The sequence below is a fragment of the Nipponia nippon genome, unplaced genomic scaffold (genome assembly GCF_047370975.1).
Source record: "Nipponia nippon isolate SJK-2023a ecotype South Korea unplaced genomic scaffold, ASM4737097v1 scaffold_6, whole genome shotgun sequence".
Lineage (NCBI taxonomy): Eukaryota > Metazoa > Chordata > Aves > Pelecaniformes > Threskiornithidae > Nipponia > Nipponia nippon.
The window spans coordinates 55,003,715-55,026,784 of record NW_028262380.1 but is presented as its reverse complement, the minus strand read 5'-3'; the positions used below and the strand labels follow the sequence as shown (position 1 = coordinate 55,026,784).

General features: G+C 41.6%; 1 protein-coding gene across 1 annotated transcript in view; it reads right to left on the bottom strand.

Annotated features, from left to right (window-relative positions):
• Positions 1-4,987: 4,987 nt before the first annotated feature.
• MTTP (microsomal triglyceride transfer protein) overlaps positions 4,988-23,070 on the bottom strand; it is a 32,190-nt gene continuing 14,107 nt past the window's right edge. The window contains exons 8-18 of the mRNA XM_009474688.2: positions 20,054-20,211; positions 19,009-19,177; positions 18,485-18,592; positions 17,278-17,490; positions 15,987-16,198; positions 15,251-15,348; positions 15,028-15,149; positions 14,007-14,234; positions 8,471-8,595; positions 7,964-8,134; positions 4,988-6,612 (exon numbers count right to left, since the gene is read on the bottom strand). Of these exons, the coding sequence (XP_009472963.1) occupies positions 6,444-6,612; positions 7,964-8,134; positions 8,471-8,595; positions 14,007-14,234; positions 15,028-15,149; positions 15,251-15,348; positions 15,987-16,198; positions 17,278-17,490; positions 18,485-18,592; positions 19,009-19,177; positions 20,054-20,211 (1,773 nt within the window). The 3' untranslated portion in view covers positions 4,988-6,443. The remainder of the gene's footprint in view (positions 6,613-7,963; positions 8,135-8,470; positions 8,596-14,006; positions 14,235-15,027; positions 15,150-15,250; positions 15,349-15,986; positions 16,199-17,277; positions 17,491-18,484; positions 18,593-19,008; positions 19,178-20,053; positions 20,212-23,070) is intronic.

Below are 23,070 nucleotides of genomic sequence, written 5' to 3'. Positions count from 1 at the left end.
TTTTTTGGATGTTACGATAAATAAAATGTATTTTTCAGTAAAAGACACACTGCAAGTAAGCCTGCAGTTCCCTGCTTGGTCATATTTTTGTGAAGCTACCTTTGCTGTTGTGCAGAACAAGTCATAACAGAGGCATTACTTGGTTCAACGTGTAAACAGTAACAGAAGAAAAGATTTCACCGAGAGCAGATCCAAAACCCTGCACTCAGAGTCTCCCCAGGTTTGTCCCAGCGTTGTAAGTCTCTTTCTGACCTGATCTCACTGTTTATTCTGCCCTCTTAGGACAAAGGGAAGTTGGGGGCATTGCTTCGTTTGACTGTCTTTGATTATTTTTTTTCCCCAGATACAACTTAAATGAAAAAAGAACTCCCCAGTTTCAGTGGACCAACTTTGACTGGTATATGGGTTTGGGTATCTAAAGAACTGCATTTTTTTCTGTTGTAATGTGTTCAGAGAGAGCAATTGGTGGGGGGAATAACTTTTTTCTGCTCATTCCCTATGTTATTTTCATTGTCTAATATTGTAATATGATAAAAAATGCGATCACTTTATTAGTGGATAGCAGTATTGCTTGAATTATTGCTAGGAAAAACCTTTTGCTGCTTTCATGTGTTCCTTCTACCCTAGTGGAGATTGAGTAGCTTTCTGATGTTAAGTCCAAATGTTTAAAAAAGCACAAGTCAAATACTGAAAAATCACAAAATGGACTTGAAAACTAAAAGGTTAGTTCTACAGTTTAGAAGAACACTTTCGCTTCTCAGTTTTCAGTATGTAAGGGGCACATTATAATGATCTTCCTTTTAATCACGTGCCCTAGATGCTTAAAGGAAAAGAGATTCCCACCTCATTATTTATTTGCAAGTAATATCGTATGAAGATACCTATTGTGAATTTGCCTTATCATTCCAAGGCATGGCTACATGGTCTTCCTACCTTGCTGGAAGCACAGGTTTACTGGTAAAACAGTGGCTTGGTGTTTGTCTCATTCTCTCTCTCTGTTTCTGGATTCTTTGAAATTTGTACGTTAACGTTGCATTTAGGATAGATGTCATCAGTGATTTCACTGCTGATGTATAGTTAGTGATTCCTATACAGAGATACAGCTGGATTAATTGGCAGACCCACAAGACTTAAGAGAGGAATGAGAATAGATGTTGAAAAGAAGAATTGGGAAAAGGGGGGAATGAACTGGGGAGAGCGCAGCCACGCAGGCTTAGCTCAACAGCAGCAAGCTGGGTGACTGCAGGAGATTGAAGGATGACCAAAACAGAACCAAATTAATAGTGGGTGTGTGGAGTGGAGAGAAAGGCCTTAGATCACTTTGTTCAAACTAGAGGAGTCTGAAATTGCAAAGGGACCTGGGGTTGTCAACAGGAAAATTTGGGAACTGCCCTTTTACTTTTCTGCGAGACGAGCTGCTGGGGCCTGATTTCAGCGGGCCTCTGTAACGAGCTCTTCACAGCACTGCTGGTTTCTCACGATAGATGGACATTTTAAGTCGAAACCTCTACAAAAGAGAGGTCAAAAGTAGATATGCTGAGAGACATGAACTCTAGCCTTTCCCTCAGGGGCCCAGTCTTGCCGCCAGTGTTTGTCCAACAGCAATGTGCCTTACACTACAAAACTCCACTGAAACTCAAGTGAGAGAGTTTCTTATGATACCTTAAAGTAATCTGAAAAGTCAAGTGAACTATTTCTGGGATTCTCAAGGATTGGTGGATAAAATTGTAAGAGTTTCTAAATAGTCTTTGAAACATCACTGGTAGGAATGATGAGACCAAAAGGTAGAAATGCAGCACTTTCTGCCAGGAGGAGCAGGAATGAGGCAAAATGAGAAGCAGATAATTCCCTGATGTCAGATCTAAGCAATCTATCCAGGATAAAACAAGGCACTTTATTATTATTATTATTATTACTATAATTAATAATATATATTCTTAATCACAATATAATTAATAATATAGATAAATAATAATAAATAATAATAATAATATTTTTTAAAAGCACCTAAGCACCTATTTTACAATTGCTATCATCTTGGATTGTCAGTATTGAGAACAAGTAATTTGCTTGCCAAACCCAATCTGTATCCCTTGTCTATCCAGCTGTTTCATTTTTGAGGTACCTGTTATCTAGTTACCAAATTCGAACCTGATGCTGCAGAATAGTGCCTGCCAGCCCAGTTCTGCCACTGCCCCGCTTTCCATTGACCTTTGTTGGACAAGGCACACAGTTCAAGTTGAAAATGTGGTTAAAAACCTTGCTCAACCAGGACTTCTGTTTATTTTGCTATTTTTAACAAATCCTCCTGTGTTCTAAGGTACAATTGCAGCATGCATTATATGGGCTGGTAACTCCTAAAACATATCCGTACTTAAGGACTGCAGTTTCTTCTGCGCTATGTAACCAGACAAATTCTCTACCAGGTGCTCTCTGTAAGTTAGAGTTGACGTTTTAAGTAATGCGTATTCATTGGAAATCTGGGATAAGTATTTTACAAGTTGTTGCACGTGTGTTAACCCTAGCACCTTTCACCAAGTATCAATTAATTTTACTAAAAGTAAAATAATTAAAATTATGGTCTTGTTCCCACTAGCAAAAGGAAAGGAAGATGCTGTCAGCATGATTGCAGGCTGTTCTGAGATCGTGCTGGTTCACACCCATGCAGCTCTGGTTGGTATCCATTATTGGTAGGAAAGAATGTATTTTACCAGTAGTTATTTGTGGTCAGGTGTTACAAAAATAATGATCTTTAGTCCCCATATTTGTTAACCTGTACCGCACTGATGGCTTAATTCATAACCTCATGAGGAGGTCTGCCTTCCAAACCATTGATCTTTATATTCCCTGTGCTTTCTGCACCAGAATATGCTTAGGAGTGGAGTGAGAAACTGAATCCTGGAATTTGAAGAGTATATGAAGAATACTCTTTAAAAATTAGCACTCCTTGGAAGTTTAAGGGGAAGGTTTCAAAATCTCTTTTGCAAGTGGGTTGCTTTTCAGCCTTAGCTGGGTTATCGTTGCACCGTTCTTTCTGTGGCTTCCGATTAGAAAGGACCGAGTATTTGTTTGCTTCTCTAAACTTGTCGTATGAAATATCATTTATAGTTGCTACCATTGCTGATTATTTAAAAGGACGTGTAATAGCCGTTATTAAAGAAGCATGTTGTGTTTTTGTGATTAACCCTCACTGATTTGATAAACGCTCATAGTGTTTGCTTTGGTTGTAACCCGAAGTGTGTTTTCACTTCAAATGCAGGCTTAAGCAATGTATTAATTTCACCTTATTTTTAGAAGATTGTCAGTTTTGTTGTTTCCGTAGCTATGGAGCCCATGTAAGGAAGCCGTGGCCTTCCCTTACCCAGCTGTTGGACTAAACCCCTTCTGGAATCCCCATTATGTCCAGCTGTTAGGGTCAGATAGCTTCAAAAGCAAGTGTATCGCTGCGATACCAGCGGGTGTCCGTGAGGACACATATCACTTCTGAAGGAGCAACGTGGGCCTCAGAGGCTCTGATTTAGTTTCAAGGGATGTTGTCAAAGCTGTGGAAGCCCCAAAATTGCCCTTACGGGCTGGTTGTCCCATTCTGAAAGACTGGTTTTCAGTAGTGCAGATGGGCAGATGATTTTCTTCAAACAAGCTGTGCCAGGGCTTGATGAGTAAATAAAAAAGCAAAACAGACAGGTCAGTATCTCTAGGAGACTTGATGTATTTATGTTAAACAGGCCTGTGCATGTCATGTCAAAGAGAAGCAAACCTGGTGTCGTTGGCCAGATGCTTGGCAATAGCAGGATTATCTTTCATAATTGGAAAATATTTTATGTTACGCTATTTTAAAAGTGAGCACTGATGTTACATTATTTTTATGTGCCAAAGGGCCCCGTTTTACAGGCACACATTCAGAAGGTTCTTAGATTTGATAAATTTGAGAGGGGGTAAGCCTTGCAGTGGGACTGCTGATATCAGACATGGCTCATACAGATACGAATTGAGTTATCTAGAACCTTTTTATTCTGATTTTGGGCTGTGACATCATGGGCGAGCCTGGCAGACTGTTGATGCAAATTAGGATGTGGGGCTGAGGTTGTCATCTGTTGATATCTCAATTCTCTAAAAGTGAAATAGTGACGATAGCTATTTCTTTGTGCCACTCTTTGTCCACCTTCTATATTTAGGGTGTCAGATCACTGCAGGAGGAAACTGCCTCTTTCTAGGTGCGTGACTACTTAGCTGTGATCTTATTTTTGTTTTATATGACACAAATAGCAAGTAGTAACAACAAACGTAAAAGCTTGCCTTCAGTTTCAGTTCCTAAAACAGCAGCGGAGGTATCAAACAGTGTCTACAAAATCGAGGATGCAGACTTTGAGCATGGATATTGAGGGGAGGAGACAGCTTTGTGGGAGCCTTGCTGAAAGAAGGAGGACTGTGTTTGGGGTGAAGGAGGGGAGGTTTCAAAGGGAGGAAGGAGAAACTGCCCCTCATTGACGAGGGAGGAATGCTTGGGGATGGGGTGTTGCAGAAAATCTTCTGCAGAGGAGTGAAGAAGGGCATTTAAGGCTGAGGAGCAGGAGCGGGTTTGCTGGCAGTGCTGGCCATGTTATTTTACAGGGTGGTGTCACTGCCAGCAGCGGTGGTGTCGCTTTGGCCTTAACTCATTCCTGGTAAGCGTCGGCAGGGAAGAGGAGCACCTAGGTCTTACCTCTCCCCTGGGCAGAGGATTTGGGCAGGCACCTCCAGCACCTGGCGCATCCTGCCTGGGGCCTACACCACCCTCTGGAGGTGCCTCCGCCTCCTGACTAGAGGGGGAGCCCAGGACAAGTGGGTGTCCAGCTTACTCTATTGGTTCCTATGTGGTGGTGAATTAAATGATTCCTCTTGCCCCTGTCAACACCATTCCTTCCCCAGTGAGAGGCTTTCCCAGCCCAGGAGGTAACGGACAAAAACCAAGACTCAAAACAAAACAATCTTTTCACACTGTATTTTTACCTGTTTTATTTGTGCTTTGACTAGAAGCGTGTCAGCATTTTCAGGAAAGACAACAAGCAGACTGTTTCATCCCATTGATAGTTTGATTTTTGCAGATTTCTGCGCTCTTGTTTTTTTACAACACAAAAGAATTTGGAATTTTTTTAAATTCTTGTAATATATTTTTTTACATCATAATCTATGAGGTTTTCCTGCCTGGTTTTGTTTTTTTTTGAAAAACAATTGTTCCTGGCTTTTTATTTTACTTTTTTGTGACCAGCACTCACCCACTTTGTCCTATAAAAATTAAATCAGATGGATCATGTCAGAGATCAGCTGAGCTGGGATGAGGTATATTCCTTCTTAATCTGCAATGCTGGTGTAAATGTAAAAAGTATTTTTTTTTTTTACACAGTTCCTGTGAAGACACTGCTTGAACGAGCAAAAAGGTATAAGTCATTTTAGTCTGAGGACTTGTATGAGTAGTGATTACTTTTTTGCATTGAAATATAAGCCTAACTTACCTAGAAGAAAATGCTTTGGCTCTGCACAGGCTTTGCTAGACCGTGCATTCAAAAGGGATTTCTTTTAGGACCTTTTCCTTCATCATAGTGCAGAATTGCCTTAGTGGGTGCTCATCTTTTGAAATACACCTGCCTTAATTACACACAGGGACACAAATTTTCGGGAGGCAACCTTGAAGAGCAACCAGTGTTGCCTTAACTCTGCTCCTGGTGATAACTACAGAAATTATACCGTTGATTTCAATGGGAACAGAATTAAGGCAACAGTAAGTAATTCTGGAAATGTTACCTCACATTTTTAATCAGCTGTATTTAACTATAGCAGTTAATAAAAAAACCCAAAAAGATAAATAATAATAATAATAATCAAACTCTGACTGCTTAAAAAAAGGGAAAATCCTTTGAAATCATGTAAAATAAAACCTGCTTTTTTGTAAACAGGCAATACTGAGTAAGCAGGAATTCATGGTCCCATTTAGATGTTAATCGTACTTGAATATTTGAATGAGGATTGGTCATAGGCCTAAAACACCTAAATACTTTAAGATATATTCATAAATAATCATTCTTTATACATCATAATTGTTCTTACTGCATATCAAAAACATGGACTTCTGTATTCCCCAAGAAAGAAAAATGAGGGATTATTTTTGCTTTTGGCACAAAAAAGTAAAAATAAAGAACTAGCACCACCCTTAAGGGAGTGCATGGAATACTACCAAATTGGTCTTTATTTGCCTTAGCTTTTTTTTTTACAAAAGTCTTAAATATAGGTTAATATGTAAACACTGTGCACGCACTGAGAGTTTGATCCTGGCCTGTTGAAATCAATGGCAAATTTCCCACTGACTGCAGTAGTGCAAGATCAAGCCCCACGTTCGTACGGTACGTACAAGCCTAAGTCATCGAGGCAGCCATGGATTCAGGAAAGGAAAAGCTCAGGTGCTCGTTTCAAAACCAGTTGCTAGAGGAATCAGACTTTGTGCCGAAAACCTTCCTGCACATGTTGGAGTTTTCTTGATGGAGAGGGTATTCATTACCCGCCAACAGTTCTGCTTTCCCTCTCCTTGCAGTGTAGCGTCTGCCAGATGGTAGACTCTCATACTTAGTCACGTAACGCCTGTAAAGACACAACATGGTGGTCTGGTGTTAGCAAATTTATGCAAAATCTGTGCCTGTAGGTGAGGCTAGAGATAAACACTTTACATACAGACCAGATTACACTTCCACAGTGTGTAGGTATAATCAGAAGATGTTTTAGTATCTACAGAATAACAGATACTGTTTTCTTAGGATTTCCTGGAGATCCTCGAGTTCTTTAATTCCTCTCAGGCTTACCATCTTTTGGATCAGAAAAGCCTGAATGGAAATCCGGCACAGGCTCTGCAAATGTTATTGCCCTTAGGTCTTAGCAAATAGGGATTAGGAGGGAGTAGTTAAACCAGCTTCTCACATGGCAATGCAACTACTACTCTCTGGCTACTGGAAAGCATCTTTTTTGTGCAGTTGTTTAGCTTTCAGGTAAGTTGGTGCCTTAATAAAATATGATAGAACATGACGGTTGCAAGAGCTTAACACACCAGGTGCTTTTGTTGACACTAGTAAATAGCAGATGATGAAGAAAACTTGCAACTTCAGCTGGTTTCTGGCTATGCGCTTCCTCTCTCAACAGTGTAGCAGAGAACTACTGCTGGCAAAGTTTCAGGTCACCATCAGAACGGATCATACACGAGGGGACCAGTGTCCTGCCGCTTCAGTTAGTTTACTTGCAAAATCAAATTAGAAAATTGGACTAAAGTGCACATTCAGAGCAAGTTGTGATCTTCATAGAATCATAGAATCGTTAAGGTTGGAAAAGACCCTTAAGATCATCGAGTCCAACTGTTAACCTATCACTGCCGAGTCCACCACTATACCATGTCCTCAAGCACTACATCTATCCGTTCTTTAAATACCTCCAGGGATGGGGACTCAACCACTTCCCTGGGCAGCCTGTTCCAGTGCTTGACCACCCTTCTGGTGAAGAAGTTTTTCCTACTGTCTCACCTAAACCTCCCCTGGCGCAGCTTGAGGACGTTTCCTCTCGTCCTATCACTCGTTACTAGGGAGAAGAGACCGACCCCCACCTCGCTACAACCTCCTTTCAGGTAGTTGTAGAGAGCGATAAGGTCTCCCCTCAGCCTCCTCTTCTCCAGACTAAACAACCCCAGCTCCCTCAGCCGCTCCTCATAAGACTTCTGCTCCAGACCCTTCACCTTCAAAAAGGTGCTTTCTGAATCTCAGGGGTGAGGGACAGGGAAGAATGGGTTAGCAGAGAGGTTGGGGTGTGTAACAGCCCACGCTGCACCTGATTGTGTTAGGCTGAAATTTGGCCTCTGTTGTTAATCTCTCATGGCTGTGAACACCAAAAGTTCCAGATTCAGGAGCTGGCTGGAAAGACGCCTCAGAAATTGTGTGCTCTTAGTTCTTACCTGAACGGAGACTCGGCTCTGTCCATCTGCATACAGACTAAAAATGGGTACTGTGAAAACTGCACCGTGGAGATGAAGTCTAATGTCGTTTCTACTTCCAAAGTGGTTTCCATACCAGTTTTTACAAAGAAGGAATCCACCTCGGTGTTACCAGCTATAAACATGGCTACCCTGCAAATAAATTCAGGCATTACAATTAATTCAAAACGCCTTAAGAAAGAAGAAATTAAATTGGAAACAGTCCTACATAAATCCATACATAAAAACTGCCCTCAGAGGAGCCTGTTCTTCAGGTAAAGGTATATAAATTCAGGTGAGACCAGTGGGAACTGGTATTACCCAGGTGGAAAGGAAAAGAAAAATACAAATGTTTTTCCATAAACATAACTGTTATTTAATTTTAACTTATCTGCAAGGTCTTTTGTATTTAAATTCTTCTCATTGGGACTACCGGAGCTGAGGAACCTGAGCTCTCTACAGCTATAGCGCGCGCTGGGAGCATCTCACCGGTTCTTGATGCTGGTTTTGGATTCCCTGTACCACAGGCTGAACTCCATCCCTCCCGAGATGTCGATGGCCAGGCCGCCCAGGAACTCCGCGCTGGCCCTCGGCCCGGACTGCAGCTGAATCTCCTAGAGCCATCAGAAAGCACAGGTAAACCCCCCGTTACTGACTGCAGACCTCAGTGGTTTCCTTCCTCCCTTTTGTACTGCGATCACGCCACTTGTCGTTTTGCAGGAACAAAAAGGAATAGAGGGCTTTTCTGAAAGGGTGGGCAGAACACCCCTGATGTACCTCGCTCCCTAGAAAACGGGATGGAGCTAAGGCCTTGCATCCTTCCCCTCTCCCCGATGTGCCAGCTGGCATAATTTCTCCACGGAGTATCACTGCAAGGAATATTATGGTCTCTGTCTCCAAGAGCTGCCACGCAAGCCTCACGGAGGCTCTGCTGGCGGTCCAGCTAAGTCAGATTAAACTCCTCGCTGGAGCCCCAGCAATGGTGAGTGCAGCGTGGCTTCTTCACCACACCCGAAGGCAGCCCCGTACTGCCAGTAGGATGCAAAGTGCTGCAAGCAGTTGTGCAGTGCGTAGTGGCTCCGAACCCACCGTTTGGCAGGAACTGAGTCTTCAGTGGCTGGGTGGCCAAACCCATAAGCTAATGCGCCTTAATTGCCACTGTGAATTTGCTTTTAATGCATTTTCCATCAAGTGTGCTCATGGCTTCTTGAAACCTCTACGGCTGGACTGGAAACGCATCACATGGAGTCCATTTCGGAAGTGATAATATAGCTCAGGGTCATGGCAGCTCATTACTTTTAAGTTTTGATACACAGCCAAGATTTTAAGGTTCACTCAGCTTGGCAATCTAACTCACTTTATATAGTTGTCTTGCTTCCCTAAGAACTAGTGGATTAATTCACTGTTTTAAAAGAACCATTAATTTGGGAAAAGTTTATTTTGCTCATGTCCCTTGCATACAGGACACTTCCTCCTCTCTCCCAGCTGGTTTTCTCCCTCCTCCCGGGTTTCTGTGCCTGTGGTATTCTCAGCACCTGTAATGCTGCAGGCATTTGTAGGATGTGTGAATACCCAATTTCCTCCCCCTTTTTGATGTCCAGGCACCTTAAAAGTCTCTCTTCTCCACTTAGCTATTCGGTAGCCCAGTTGTTCCAGCTAGTGCTGTCCCAAGATTTAAGAAAGAAGCAAGCAGAGAGAGTTTGGCTTCCTAATCCCTATAGCAAGGAGCAACTTTTGGGGAGGTTTTTATTCAGAGCACTGAAATTTTCCTGCCGTAATCGAGGACTTGGATAGCGGCTGTATATTGTTACTTCACCTTTTTGGGTAAATAAACAATCCCTGAAACAATCTCCTTGGCAGAACCAACTTGGCAGTCAGTTGCTGCTGAAGTGGGCTTGAGATTTAATGTAAGAATGCAGTGGGCTGGCTGTAGCTTATAAATCCAGCACGCCCCCAGCAAGCGTGGTCATATTGTGCTCTGATTTCATATTTTCACCCAAGTAAAAATCATGGGTTGGAATTGTGGTCTTTCTGAAATCAAAGGGAGTTTTTCTACTAGCTGCAATGGGGCAAGGAATACTTTCCTTGTCAGTCTGTTTAGGTCTGGAGATAAAGCTTGTTTTACTTTATTTTACTTTGCTTTTAATTGGGACTGAATTGGTGGGTAGCTGTTAATGAGCGAGGAGGTAACAGTATACATTCTGGCAGAGACGTGTACACACAACCACAGGAGCAGATATTTTTAGATGCATTGTCAAATTGCACCTAATAATATTAGAGTAGGCTTGGATTGCAACGGCTGCACAGTTTAAGGCTTTAAAGGCTACCTAGAATTAAGTCAGGTTTGTCACTGAAACCAGCACAGAAGCTAAGGAGCACTTGTCTTATGTTTTACTAGCTCATCTATTTCCTTATTTAGAGCTCAGTCCTGTCCTTCGCCTCATGTGCAAATCCAATCCAGGCTGATGGGAGGTGTAAATCACAGGGACCCAGCCTCCTCAGGAGCAGTATTTTCCTTTCCCTTTCTATTTTAAGCTTTGTATGCTATTTGCAGTGGAAAATGTGATCCAAAAGATCAGAATAGTTTGTTACTGCTTAAAATGCTGAAACTTGCTATGTTTCAATTAAAAAAAAGTTTCTTTATGTACTGCACTGACAGTGCTACTGTAATGCAATGTAGAGATGGCTGAAGCAGGCACTTCTTTGGGAACTGGCTATCTTCCACTAGGGTCTGGCTTTCATATGGTTTCTCTGAACTATTAATACAGTATTTAATTTCTCTGTGCTTCTGGCAGGTGCGTTGCCTAGGAGAAATATTAACACTACTGAACTTTAATGCAGGTGACTTTGGAGTCTCAAAAACAGTTTTATGAGAGCTGTTTATGTTATAGAGGGAATTATAACTTCTGGACGGTTATTCTTAGCCCTCAAACAACACTGTGAGAACTGGCAATGGCTGTAAAATACACTCTGATTTCAGTTTGTGGAGTTACATGAGAAAAGATGTCACAGATGGTGGGCAGGAGCGTAAACTTCAGAAGCAATATTATTAACTTGGAAATCACCTCTCCAAAATGTGCCTATTGTGATTACTGCAGTTGTAAAGTTAATGAAAGGAAGCTATTTTCAGCAGGGGGGAGTTATTTGGTAGATTTGACAGCACTTTGAGTACAACTCAGTCTTGGTCTTTCTGTGCAAAATGATCCTTATAAACAGCAATAGGGAGCAGAGCTTTTCTAATATTTAAAAATCACTTTTCCCAATATCAGTCTGCACCAATGCAAAAATTGCAAGCCAAATATTACATAAGTTCTTTTCTGACAATTTGCATGCCCCTTTTTGAAGTTCCAGTCTTGGCTTCCAAGCCATCCTGTTGATGTTTGATCTCAACTGTGCTGTCTGTATCTTATGTTTGGTTTTTGCCTGTTCTGAAATCACGCTGCGACCAGCTGTGGCACACGGAGCTTTGGTGTCATAGAATGAGCACTGTTTCCCATGCCTGGCTTTCTTCTTTGAAAGAAGATAAATCCACGTTTGTCTTGGTTGTCTACAGTATGACTTTGTAAAGGGGCTTATGTTCGGGGCAAGCTCTGTCCTTGCTGGCCAGGGAAAGTGGAGGGTAGTACTCAACTATCAGGCAGCTAGATTAATTATGGCTCTCTTGCACTGTTTTTCCCCAGTTGCAGAGTTACGCCATTCACACTTCCATTCTGACAGTGTTTTCTGGTACAGTTGTAATCGCAGTTCAAGAACTTGACAGGTGAAAGCATTTCTAATGAAACTTAACTGGGTTATGTGGAAGTCCCCAAACCACGTTGGTGTTGCTGTTGATCTGGAACATAGCTGTAAAACCATTCTTAGAAAGATGTGCTGTGTTTAAAACACAGCTCAGCCTGAAGCTGTGTTCAACAGCGCTTTAAAGAATTTTTGCCTTTGCGGGGTGTAGAGGCAAGCACAAGTGCCTTTTTCATTGTGAACACACATTTTTGGTTGTGTCCACTACTTGAGTCGCAAAGAGCTTAGGCAGCAACTGTGCTACTGGCTGTCCTGGTTTCAGCTGGGATAGAGTTGATTTTTTCTTCCTAGTAGCTGGTATAGTGCTGTGTTTTGGATTTAGTATGAGAATAATGTTGATAACACACTGATATTTTAGTTGTGCTAAGTAGTGCTTACACCAGGCAAGGACTTTTCAGCATCCCATGCTCTGCCCGGTGCACAAGAAGCTGGGAGGGGGCACAGCCAGGACAGCTGACCCAGACTGGCCAAGGGGCTATCCCATACCGTATGACGTCATGCTCAGTATATAAACGGGGGGGAGTTGGCTGGGGGGCAGCGATTGCTGCTCGGGGACGGGCTGGGCATCAGTCAGCGGGTGGTGAGCAATTGTATTGTGTATCACTTGCTTTGTGTATTATTATTGTATATTACTACTACTACTACTACTACTACTACTACTATTCTATTTCATTTTACTTCAATTATTAAACTGTTCTTATCTCAACCCACGAGTTTTTCTGACTTTCACCCTTCCAATTCTCTCCCCCATCCCACTGGGGTGGGGGGAGTGAGCGAGCAGCTGTGTGGGGCTTAGTTGCCGGCTGGGGTTAAACCACAACACTGGCAACCCAAGAGAGAAAGCAGGGTGGGATCTCATCTCATCACACTGCTGCCCAGGCTTCCAGAGAGTCAGTGACTGACCAAAAATGTTACATCCTGATATTGTTAAAAACGGCACACAGTCCCAGCCCTGGTGTGCCCCAGACTTTTGTGAAGTTCTCCAAAGATGAGGAGTGGAGAATCTGCTGGCTGGCAGGGATCTCGGTGTGCCCAGCCAGCTGATTCAGCCAGGGTATGTATGGAGCTTGGTGCATGCAGAGCAGTTGGAAATACTTAGTTCTGTAAACACCATGCTTGTATATTCAGGACTGGACATGATTGTCTTTCTCACCTCTGCAGTCTGTTTGTTAAATAGGTCATGGTAAAGTTTTTGCCCATAATCTGCGTGTGAACTGTAAAGCATTGCTGGAATGAGCTTTAGTTTGCCAATCTGTGCGCTACATGGGAAGCCCTCTAGATTTATAATACCATTATAAAGGGGCTGAGCTGGGTTCAGGATGGGGACAGCTGTCATGTGCAGAGGGTGTTTCTGTGTAATTTTGATCAGAGTGGATTTTCTCATCATCTGCTTTTGGCATTTTCTTTTGCCAAGAATTAAAGGGGAAAAGTAAAAAGTAAAGTTCAAGCCTGCAGATGTTTCATAAGCTGAGTGCTGCTGTTAAATCCACAAGTTCTAAGGAGATCCCTGCTTGGGAAGAACAAAAATACCAAACCAAATGCTGGCCCTCCACTTTCAGAGCGATGTCGAGATTTTTAGTCCTCCAATAACACATTATGTAGCTGGTTATATTTGTATATAAGTCTATATTTAAGCATAAAATTAACAGACCATTTGGAGTGACAGTTGCATAAAAACTGTGTAACCCTCATTTTAACCCCTGGTTTTGCCTAGCAATAAGCATTTGAAATTTGGACCTCTTAGCATTGTTCTTTGAAGGCTAGTTTTCTGGCAAAGTTTGAGTACCAGTGACTCATTCATTCAGCACCTGACAGTTATTGCCTGATTGGATGTAAGGTCTCTGGACAGCTTGTGAGGAGGAAAACGTAGGTGGTCACATGAGACAATACTGTATTACAAGAGGCTGTGGGAGGGGAGGCCGTAGCTGACAACAATATGAGTTTACTGCAGGAAACTCAGTTGGATTTGCCTTTATTCAGTGTTACTTTGTTTTCTAGAACGATACGTACTCTCGCCTTTGTTCTAGATTGCTTTTCATGTAATTTCATTCTGTGGTTTAGTACCTGTGACTTTTCTATTGCTCCCATAGCAAAAGAAGCCTATGTAACATTGATCAGGTTTATCAGCATTGAAAAGAGAGAAAATAAGATGTCCTACAATAACGGCATGGGGGAGGAAGCATCTGTGCTTAAGAGACAGAAAAAGAAGCAAATAGTGTGCTATTAGTACCTGTGAGTAATCTGTCAAGAGGATCAGTCCTTTCACCACACTAATGGGATCTCCAGTTGCTGAGAACATTTTAGACATTAAATCACTGTACCCTTGGAAAAATGTAACTGGCCTGAGTTGGACATCAAACAGAATGGCTGACATGCCAGCAAAGGAGTCCAGGTTTTCCTCGCCTTCATCAGGAGTCGCAGCTATTATGGACTCTAGACCTTGAGCTTCAATCACCACCTAAGAAGCAACAGTGATACAGAATCAATGAAAAAACTCTGCCTGACCGAGGCTGTTAACAACCCTACACATTTTCTTAATGTCTTAATTAAAGAGCCTAACTGATTTATGTAGCTGTAGATGAAAAAGTAAGAGGTTAAGACTTAAGGGAACTAGGTAGAGCAGCTTGAAAAATGGAAAATAAAATAATCTCACAGCATGTTTTTTCCCTTCAGAAGCAGGCAGAATTTGCCCACTTGCAGCTCACAATCCCGAGCCTACTTTTCTTTCAAACAAATTTTCCTGTATTTATATGACTATTTTCCACAGACATTTGGGAAGAAAACCCAAAGATGTTCCACTGCACAATTTTTGTCCTGCAGAAATTTAGGAGCATTATAATATTGAAGGTAGTTGCCAACATTAAGAAAAGGCCAAAACAGAGGCATCTCATTTAAATCTCTTTGGTTCATACATTTGATCTACTCCTTATATTTCCATTCTATGTTATACCTGAAACACGGGACTTGATTTTACAAACTCACAAAGCTTTTACTGATTGTATCAGATAAACAGTATAGGCTTTAACCAGAGACAGAACCTGATATATGACACAGAATAAAACACCTGTCTTTTGGTTAGGGCAAACATGTGCCTCATTGGCTGTGGTGGGTTTCATTTTCCCGTGTTAACTGGCTTGTTCTCTGCCCAGTGCAGCAAACCTTATGGTCTTAAGCATTAGCTGAATTGATTTAGAAGCTATAAGAAGAGGACCACATACTGGCTTAGTTTTTATGTACAGTATGGCAGTTACCTGGCTGGCATGAAGTTCAGCATTTCTATCAAATATATGGATATTCATGTTACTTCTCCTTAAAATGCCAGAGCCTGAATAGAGGATGTCAAGGCTGTATGTAGATGATATATCAGGACCACCTTAATTAAAAAAGAAAGAAGGTACCTGTGACTAAACTAGTGGATTAACCAAATGTTTGGGAATACAAACAGGGTTAAAAGACAGTTTCATTATTACATACGTGTAACATAGCCAGAGTAGGCAGAGGAAGAGCCCGTCTTGGAGAAGCGATCATAGTTATGAGCACGCATGTCCTTCAGAACTTGCCGAACTGTTTTGCTGTCGTATATCCAAACAAACAAACAAACAAAAACATAGAGACACAAAAATGTTACTGTACCAAATGTATTACTGTTCTGTAGAAATATCAAATTTGAGACAGGGTGAATTTCTCGATAGGAAAGAAGGTCTTCAAAACCCTGACATTTTCCCACTAAAAATCTGCCCTAACCCAGAGTCTCTTCTCCAATTTCAGCTACTCCCTGCAGTCACAGGCAGAAGGGCAAGCAAAGGTCTTGCTTGAAAATTAATGGTGTTGAGAAGAAGAGATATTTTGATTATTTTCATTCTAGTGCTGTGATGTTTAAATTTTTTCTGGTTCGTTAGTTCTTAAAGTATAAAAGCAAGGGCCCCACTGAGACAATGAAGACCAACAGATGACATTCCTTACAGTAATGCAAGTTAGATGCCTAATTCTTATTTGTACCTCTGAAAATGTGAATAGGTATTAAATGAATGTCACTGAAATGCAGAGGTTTATTCTGAAATATCAACACTTAAAAGTGGCACAAAAATCAGGCATCCTTTTATACTGTCCTTAAATTTTACAGTAGTAAGACATGAGAACCTGTGTGTTCTTTGGGTTTCTGCAAAGAAGTAAGGATGAGCTGTATTTCTTTATACTGAACTTAATGTACCTTGAAGGCATTTCAAAGTGAAGTATATCTTGGATCATGGAGAGCATGTACTTGTTCATTTCCAGAGGCAGTTCACCAATGGAGAGCAGGATGTTTTTCACTTCCATGTAGGATGGGTTACTGTTTAAGATAATAGCAGCTGCAGTGGTTCGCAGTGTCTTTTCGTGGACTTTACGATTCTGGTGGTATATCCTGTTCATTGTTGCCTTCACCTGGTCAGGAAACAGATTATTCAGTCAGTGCTCACACAGATGACTGGGCAAAGTACAGATTGGAATCTCGTTTATAATATCAGCTTAAGCTAGCTCCATAGCTAAGGCCAATACATAAGGATATATTTTCAGCACCCTGTTTTTCATGGTCCTTTTGGAATGTATGAGACATGTATAGCTCAGTGACCACATGGGCAAGTGGGGCATCTGTTATGTTCTCTCAGCCACAGTCCAAATACAGCCTTCCACACTGATTTTCACAGCGGGGCTGTAAATAAGCAGGAGCACTAAGATCAAAATACTGTGGCAATGGTAAGATCAAGAGAGAAATTTCCTTGGCTCTTAAGGGAATATGTCCTTCAAAAAAATCAAGAATCTTGCGATTTTAATTTTCTAGATAGTGCCTGTGGTGGCCTCATATCCCTGAGAAGGTTGTGACACATCTTTGTTGCAGATCAGTCCATGGAGAGCCATGTAACCCCACTGACAGAACGGCCTCCGCCATGTTTGTTGCAGAGCAGCACCCTGACAACCTCAGTCACGGCTGCCAGCAGCAGGTACGAAATGGGATGCAGAGTAATGCAGCAGAGGCAGGACCTCACGTTCCGCCATTTTGTATGTCTTCTCTTACGCTTGGAAGCTGCAAGGTAAGATGCAGCTATTTTACCTTTCTCTTACTTCATGCATTCTCCCTGGCTGTGTGAAAGCACAACAAAGATCAGGGGTTATGCAGGTGCCCGAGCGTTCCTAACGTCCCCTGTACATCACAGAGAAGGCAATGCTCTCGTGAAGGGAGCCCAGTTTTCCTGGCAGACTGCCTGCCACCTTCGATGGCTCTGTGTGACTCTGGAGCCAAAGGCTGCCTAGCACTGGCAGACTGGGAGCTGGGATTTGGCAAGCAGGAATGTATAGAGTTTTCTGGCTGGAACTGAAGTGTGTATAATAATTTCCTGGAGGTAAAAAAACATACGTGGGGCATCTTTAAAAAGAGCAGGACTGAGAAATGAACTCTGTTGACTTATACTTTATGTTTAATACAGTCTCTTGCACTTCTTTTCTTGGGCAGTGTATTTTCTTACCTCTTTGGTGAGAAAAGAAGGATCATATCTCTGTAAGACAGTAGCAGCAACATTGCTGACGGGCCCTTCTTCTGACTCAGCATACTTCAGAAGCAGTGGAATTGCTTCGGGAAGGAGTGCATTCTTCAGTGCCAGCAGGTACATCTTCACATTGTCATCTTTCTTAGCCTTCTCCAGTCTACTTAAAATCAGCCTTTTGGCTTCCACAACACCCTAAAGAAAATCAACAGCATGTTTAAATGGTGATCATAAACCTGCCTTTTTCGCTCGCAGAAGTAGGAGGGGCAGGTCTGGGTTCTAGCATGTTTTTGTTTCAAAACCTCATTGCACAGGGTTAGCAAAGGTGTCATTTGTAAACTGTATGTTGATGGCTTCCTTCAAGCATAACCAAAGTGGCTATAGCCACAGTGACACCTGCTCCATAGATTTAGCATTTGCTAGCTGCTCCTGCCCTGCTTCAGGGACTTCACAGGTCTTACCTGTGGGGCCAACATGTCCCCGCAAAAAAAGGCAAGGGAAGTGTTCTTTAGTGCTTCATAACATAATGTTGTACAAGTGCTTGGCAATTAACAGGGGAAGGAAAAAAGGGTTCCTAAGGGCCATTCAGGTGCTCTGTGTGTTTTCAGCAGTGTGCTGCAATCCCAAACAGCACAGATCCAGCAGGCTGCAGGATCATCCTCATCCTCTGATCATCCTCATCCTCTATCACCAACACGTACTCAGTCCATGGTCAAGGTAATAGCCTTCCTCCTGGGTTGTTCTATGTATGTTTGGGGCAGGGTTGAGTACTTGAACCAATGAATTTTCTTCACAGAGCTGAAATAACCTAAGGTGACTGCAGATATTAAATAGATCCTGAGTTCACCAGTGTTTCTCTGAGGACATGCAAAGCTTTTGGACAAGTGAGCAAACATACTGCTTCTGCTGGCAGACTAGGCAGTGAGAAAAACTTCTGTCAAGCAAGGACGAACTGGCAGAAATCCACAGAAATGGGAAGAGACCAGATTAAAGCCTAAAGCTGTCAAAGTAGATGTCATTATTAAAAAAAAAATCCTCTCTCTATCAAACATAGGAGTTGATGGGCTTATTTTAAAACAGGGGGGAATATGCTTCCCGTGTCTCTCATGCTCTCCCAGTGACATCAGCAGGGATCATTCACATGTGTTGCAGACCAGAATGTGGCCAGCAGTGAACAGCAGGTACTTACTGGAAGCTTGCAGCCTTCTCTGTCACACAGCTTTCTGATGAGTGCTCCCATGACAATGACAAGAGTTTCTCTGATTTCTTCATTTGCGATATCACCCTTGAACGTAGCCTGTTATGCAAAAGCAATGCTGTTAGTCTCTCTGTCTAAATACGACGAACCACAGTCTGTAGTGGGCTGAATGCCCTCCCTCATTTCCTGTGAACATTAGTGCAATGCAAAGGCAGTGATGACCACAACGGCCTGAGCTCAGGCTAAGCAGAGCACTGCTCTATCATTACATATGATAACTGACTGCCATTTTCCCCTTACATTACATTCAGTGTCTCAAATAGTAGATTCATTCTGAAGCTATGTTTAAAAATAAAGAGTATTAAATGCTACTGGTGCACTTAAAGGAATCCCTGGAAGGAACAAAGAAAGGAAGACTGGAAACAGCAACAGTCGTTTCTTCTTCCCTTCCCCTTTGACAGGGATGAGGCTCAAGAGTATTAACTCCATTGTATTTGTTTTGTCCTTTGACTTACAGTTAAAGATTTCAGGAGCGTTTCACTGGGGTGAGAAGCAAATCCACAGGCATACAGGAATCGCTCCTGCAGGGCAGAAGTGCTTGCATCCTTAAAGTCAAGAAACTCCAGTAGGGCCTCCAGCGATGCTGGGGTCTGAGCAGAGGTTACCGCATCCACTACCTGCGGACTACAAAGAAGTGGAAATTAACGTATCATTGTAATCAGCTAGAAAATACAGAAAAGACTTCGCTGCATATACAAAGAAAGAAGCTAAGGAGATGAAAGATCTCTTCATTGCAGGTAAGAGACAGAATTTTTTACTTTTGTTGGAAAAAACTGAATTCTTCTGCCTCAAAATGGTAGATGAACTCTAGAAATTATTCACATCCATGGATAATAGTATTTGAATTTATGCAAATACAGGATGAAAAAAGTATTAAAAACCCAGAACTATCCAGAGTGTCTTAAAGTTTACAGGACAAGGTTGTAAATGGAAAAAAGTATTTTATTTCTAAATACACAACGGCAACTAGACAACAGGCTTCTACGCTACCTGCGTTACTCTCAGGTTTATCTCTATTAACAACTGCTATAATTTGTTTGAAAGATCCTGACTGTATGGTGGGACTTGGAAATGCTTTCCAGCTCCCAGGTCTAGGTGCACATGCTGTTCATGCCCAAAATCTAATACTAGGACAATATTCAGGGATGAACCATCCCCTTCTTTGCCGTATTTCCATTTGAAGGAAAATGGGCAAGCCAAGAACAAGTTATAGTGTTTCAAAACAAGCAATTGGGATGCAAACCTGTGGGTAAGCTACAAGGCACGTTTCCCTTGCATTGTAGATATAATTTTGGTGGCTGAACAGTGTGCTATAAATATATTATACTACAAAAACAAACACAGCTTTAAAAAAAAAATCCTTTTCCTGTAGATAGTACTGAATACTGGTTTTGCATTGCTAGGACATCACCAGTAGAACTGGATCTGTTTGCATGCAATTCACCCTTCTGCAATTTTAAGTAACTTAAACCTTTTGAAAGCTTGTTCATGATGACTTACAGAAGTTCTTTATTTTCACTTCTAATAATCTGCAGTATCTCATCCTTCGTAGCTTTTCTGATGTTCTGAATGAAGGACAAAAAGCTTCTTGCTGCTTCAGCTTTGGAAAGTTTTTCAGGATACATATGTTCTCTGATGCTCTGCCAGTGTTCAGAAAGCTGTAAAATAATTCACATTATGTCAAATCTCTCAGATTGTAGTTTCGGTTCTCAAAATCAGGCTTACTAAATGCAGATATGTGGGCCAGTTATTGCTCAAATTAGATGAAATCCAATAGATTGCTGATTCTTTAGTTAAGTATTATTTAATTTATGATACCCTAGCACAAATACCTTTGAAACCTTTCTATAGCTGTCTCTCTTCCAGCACTTTAGTACTTTCCTAATAATATACATTGCCTTAAATGCAATATATTTTGGAACAAAACATGATTATTTAGACTGTAACTGGAATAAGGCGAATTCTCTCTCTTGCAAATTTATTGCACTTTCTGGTGAATGCAGTGTTTGTCTTCTGTTCTCATTTTCTCCAAAGTAATTTTTTTTTGTAAGTGGAAGATGCACAATCTCCAGTTCACAAGTTAATAATATTTTCTTAGAAGATGGTAATTTTCTAAGTGGCTTGTGTAGAACAGGAGTAAATGTCCCATAAGTAATTCCCATTTCTTATTCATAAACCTGCATAAGATGGGGAGGGATTTGTGGTTATTGTACAAAATGATAGGTAAGAATGTATTAGAACAGGTATCGGCTTCTTCATATGTTGTTGTATTTATTCCACACACCATGTTTTTGACCTGAATGAGCCAACATGGTACCAAAGCACCTATATCTGTCCTTCCAGATATGCTCCCATAAGAAACTGGTGCAGGTATTTTGACCTTTCCTCTCTCATTTGCCTTTGCCTCTGTTATCTCAAATTATCGAGAACATTCCTTGGTGAAAACTCAGCTGTTCTTCACAGCAGTGTTTACTGCAGTTTTCCTGAGTGGGAAATAACACTAGCACCCATTTGACCTTTACTAAAATACTTCCCCTGTTCATGGATTTTGTATTAGGCAATAACACTTGAACCTGCCGGCAAATAGAAGTGTCATCCAGCAGTACAGAGTGCAACTTCCATCAACTGTAACAAACAATAATTAGGCAACAATGATTGAGACATAGGATATTTCCTGGGGATTAATGACCAGCTGGGAGGAGCTCATGTTCTGAGGCACAGATGGGTCTGTTAACCTCAACTGGTGATTAGTGCTTAGCACCAAGGTCAGTATGGCTATTATAAGCTGAAATTGGATAAACATATGGGGCACTTTCTATTCCCCCTGTTGAAGTTGCACAATAGCCAGGCAAAAACTCTCTAACCTCATTAATCCTGTATTTTCTCCTGTGCAGAGCCCAGCTGTATGGGCTGCTCTTCGTCAGCTTAGCCCATACGCTACAGACGAGCAAGGTGGGAGATGCAGGCTGGAGCCATCTCAAGCAAAAGAGAGTGGCGACCAAGTCTTCCTCTTTGGGGGGGTGCTCTAACCATTCAACTGCCACAAGGAGCAGCTGCCACCTCCTGCAGTGACCATCACTTTAAAAAACAGCATTCACAGTTGACTTTTGTGAGGGGCCTCATTCTCCCGATGTGAATGTCAGGCTGTTTGGATTGAACACCCCAAGGATTCAGGCGCAGATGCGTACACTTCCACATGGCAACTCAGCCGAGCTCGGACGTGAATCGCTGTCTCTCTGACAGAGAGATCAGACCAGAGCTCTTGTGGGCACTCTGGGAAAATTCAAGCCAAACTAAGAGGTCCTAAACTGAGCAGGAGTTGGTTTTGAATGTCAGTGCCTGACAGCCACTTTGCCAACCTACAAAGGTTGGCTGTACCAGACAGAACAAAAGCACCTCAATTTCAGAACGGGCAAGCATCCATTCCTGTAGGAGCCAGGAGCATAAAAAAAATGTAAGAACCATGAGCTCTTCTGAAAAAAGCAAGCTTTATGATGTCTAAACACAGAAATCTAGGCCTAAATTTAAATGTAAGTGTTGGCCACAGAAGCTAGTGCTGCCATCTGTGAAGTGGGGATAGTAATGGTTATTTTACCAAATTCATAAAAAGGGTTTTGAAAACATAAAACCGTAGGGCATACCATGTCAGCATGGCATTAATATATACTATGATATATAAGTACCAAATGTTATGTTGCTGCTTTGGATACAGTGTTCTGTTTATAGACCCCATCTTTTCAGAGCAGTTACTGTAAAACACAGTGAGAAAGCAGGACTTCATTCTCATCGTGCCATTAGGTTTATAATGACATAGCTCAGTCCCCAGGCAGTGCTCTGGAATTATACCCTATGTTTGTTATCTTGGTCTGGAAATTATCTCTATAACCATTATGACAAACTCGGTTCCAAGTGATGAATTGGTCAGCACAAACCCCGATGGGCAGAGTCAGGGAAAAAGCACCTGTCCCTGCTCTGTTTAAGATCCCTTGATGTCCCCTGCTCAGACCTGCTCCAGCACGCATGCAGCATCATTTCTATTTCATTTCCCCCAACATATTTTTTTATCTTCGCAGCTCAACAAGCATTAGACAAGATGAAGTATTACAGTGCAACGCTACTTCCAAATAACTAGCACAAGTTCCAATGTAGTAAGGTATTTGTGCTCATAAGGAGCATCTCTGGAGGACTAAAATTATGTGTGCTGAACAGAAGCCTTATCTTGCTTATCAAAAACTGACAGAGAATAATAACCTTTAAATTAATGTTCCCATTCCCCACTAAATTCATTTCACAATGGCAATAGCACTAAAACTGTTTGCTAACAATCACTATAGCAATTGATATTAGTTTATGATGAATAGCATCAGTAAAACAAAAGATGATGCATTTACAGTACCAAGCTCTTGGTAGTCTTTAGATGTCTTAAATATAAAAAAATAAGATAATTTTTTTCCCAAGGGAAAAATGAGAACAGTATTGGAGTTGCCAAGAATACTAAAGCCACATTTTATACTTAT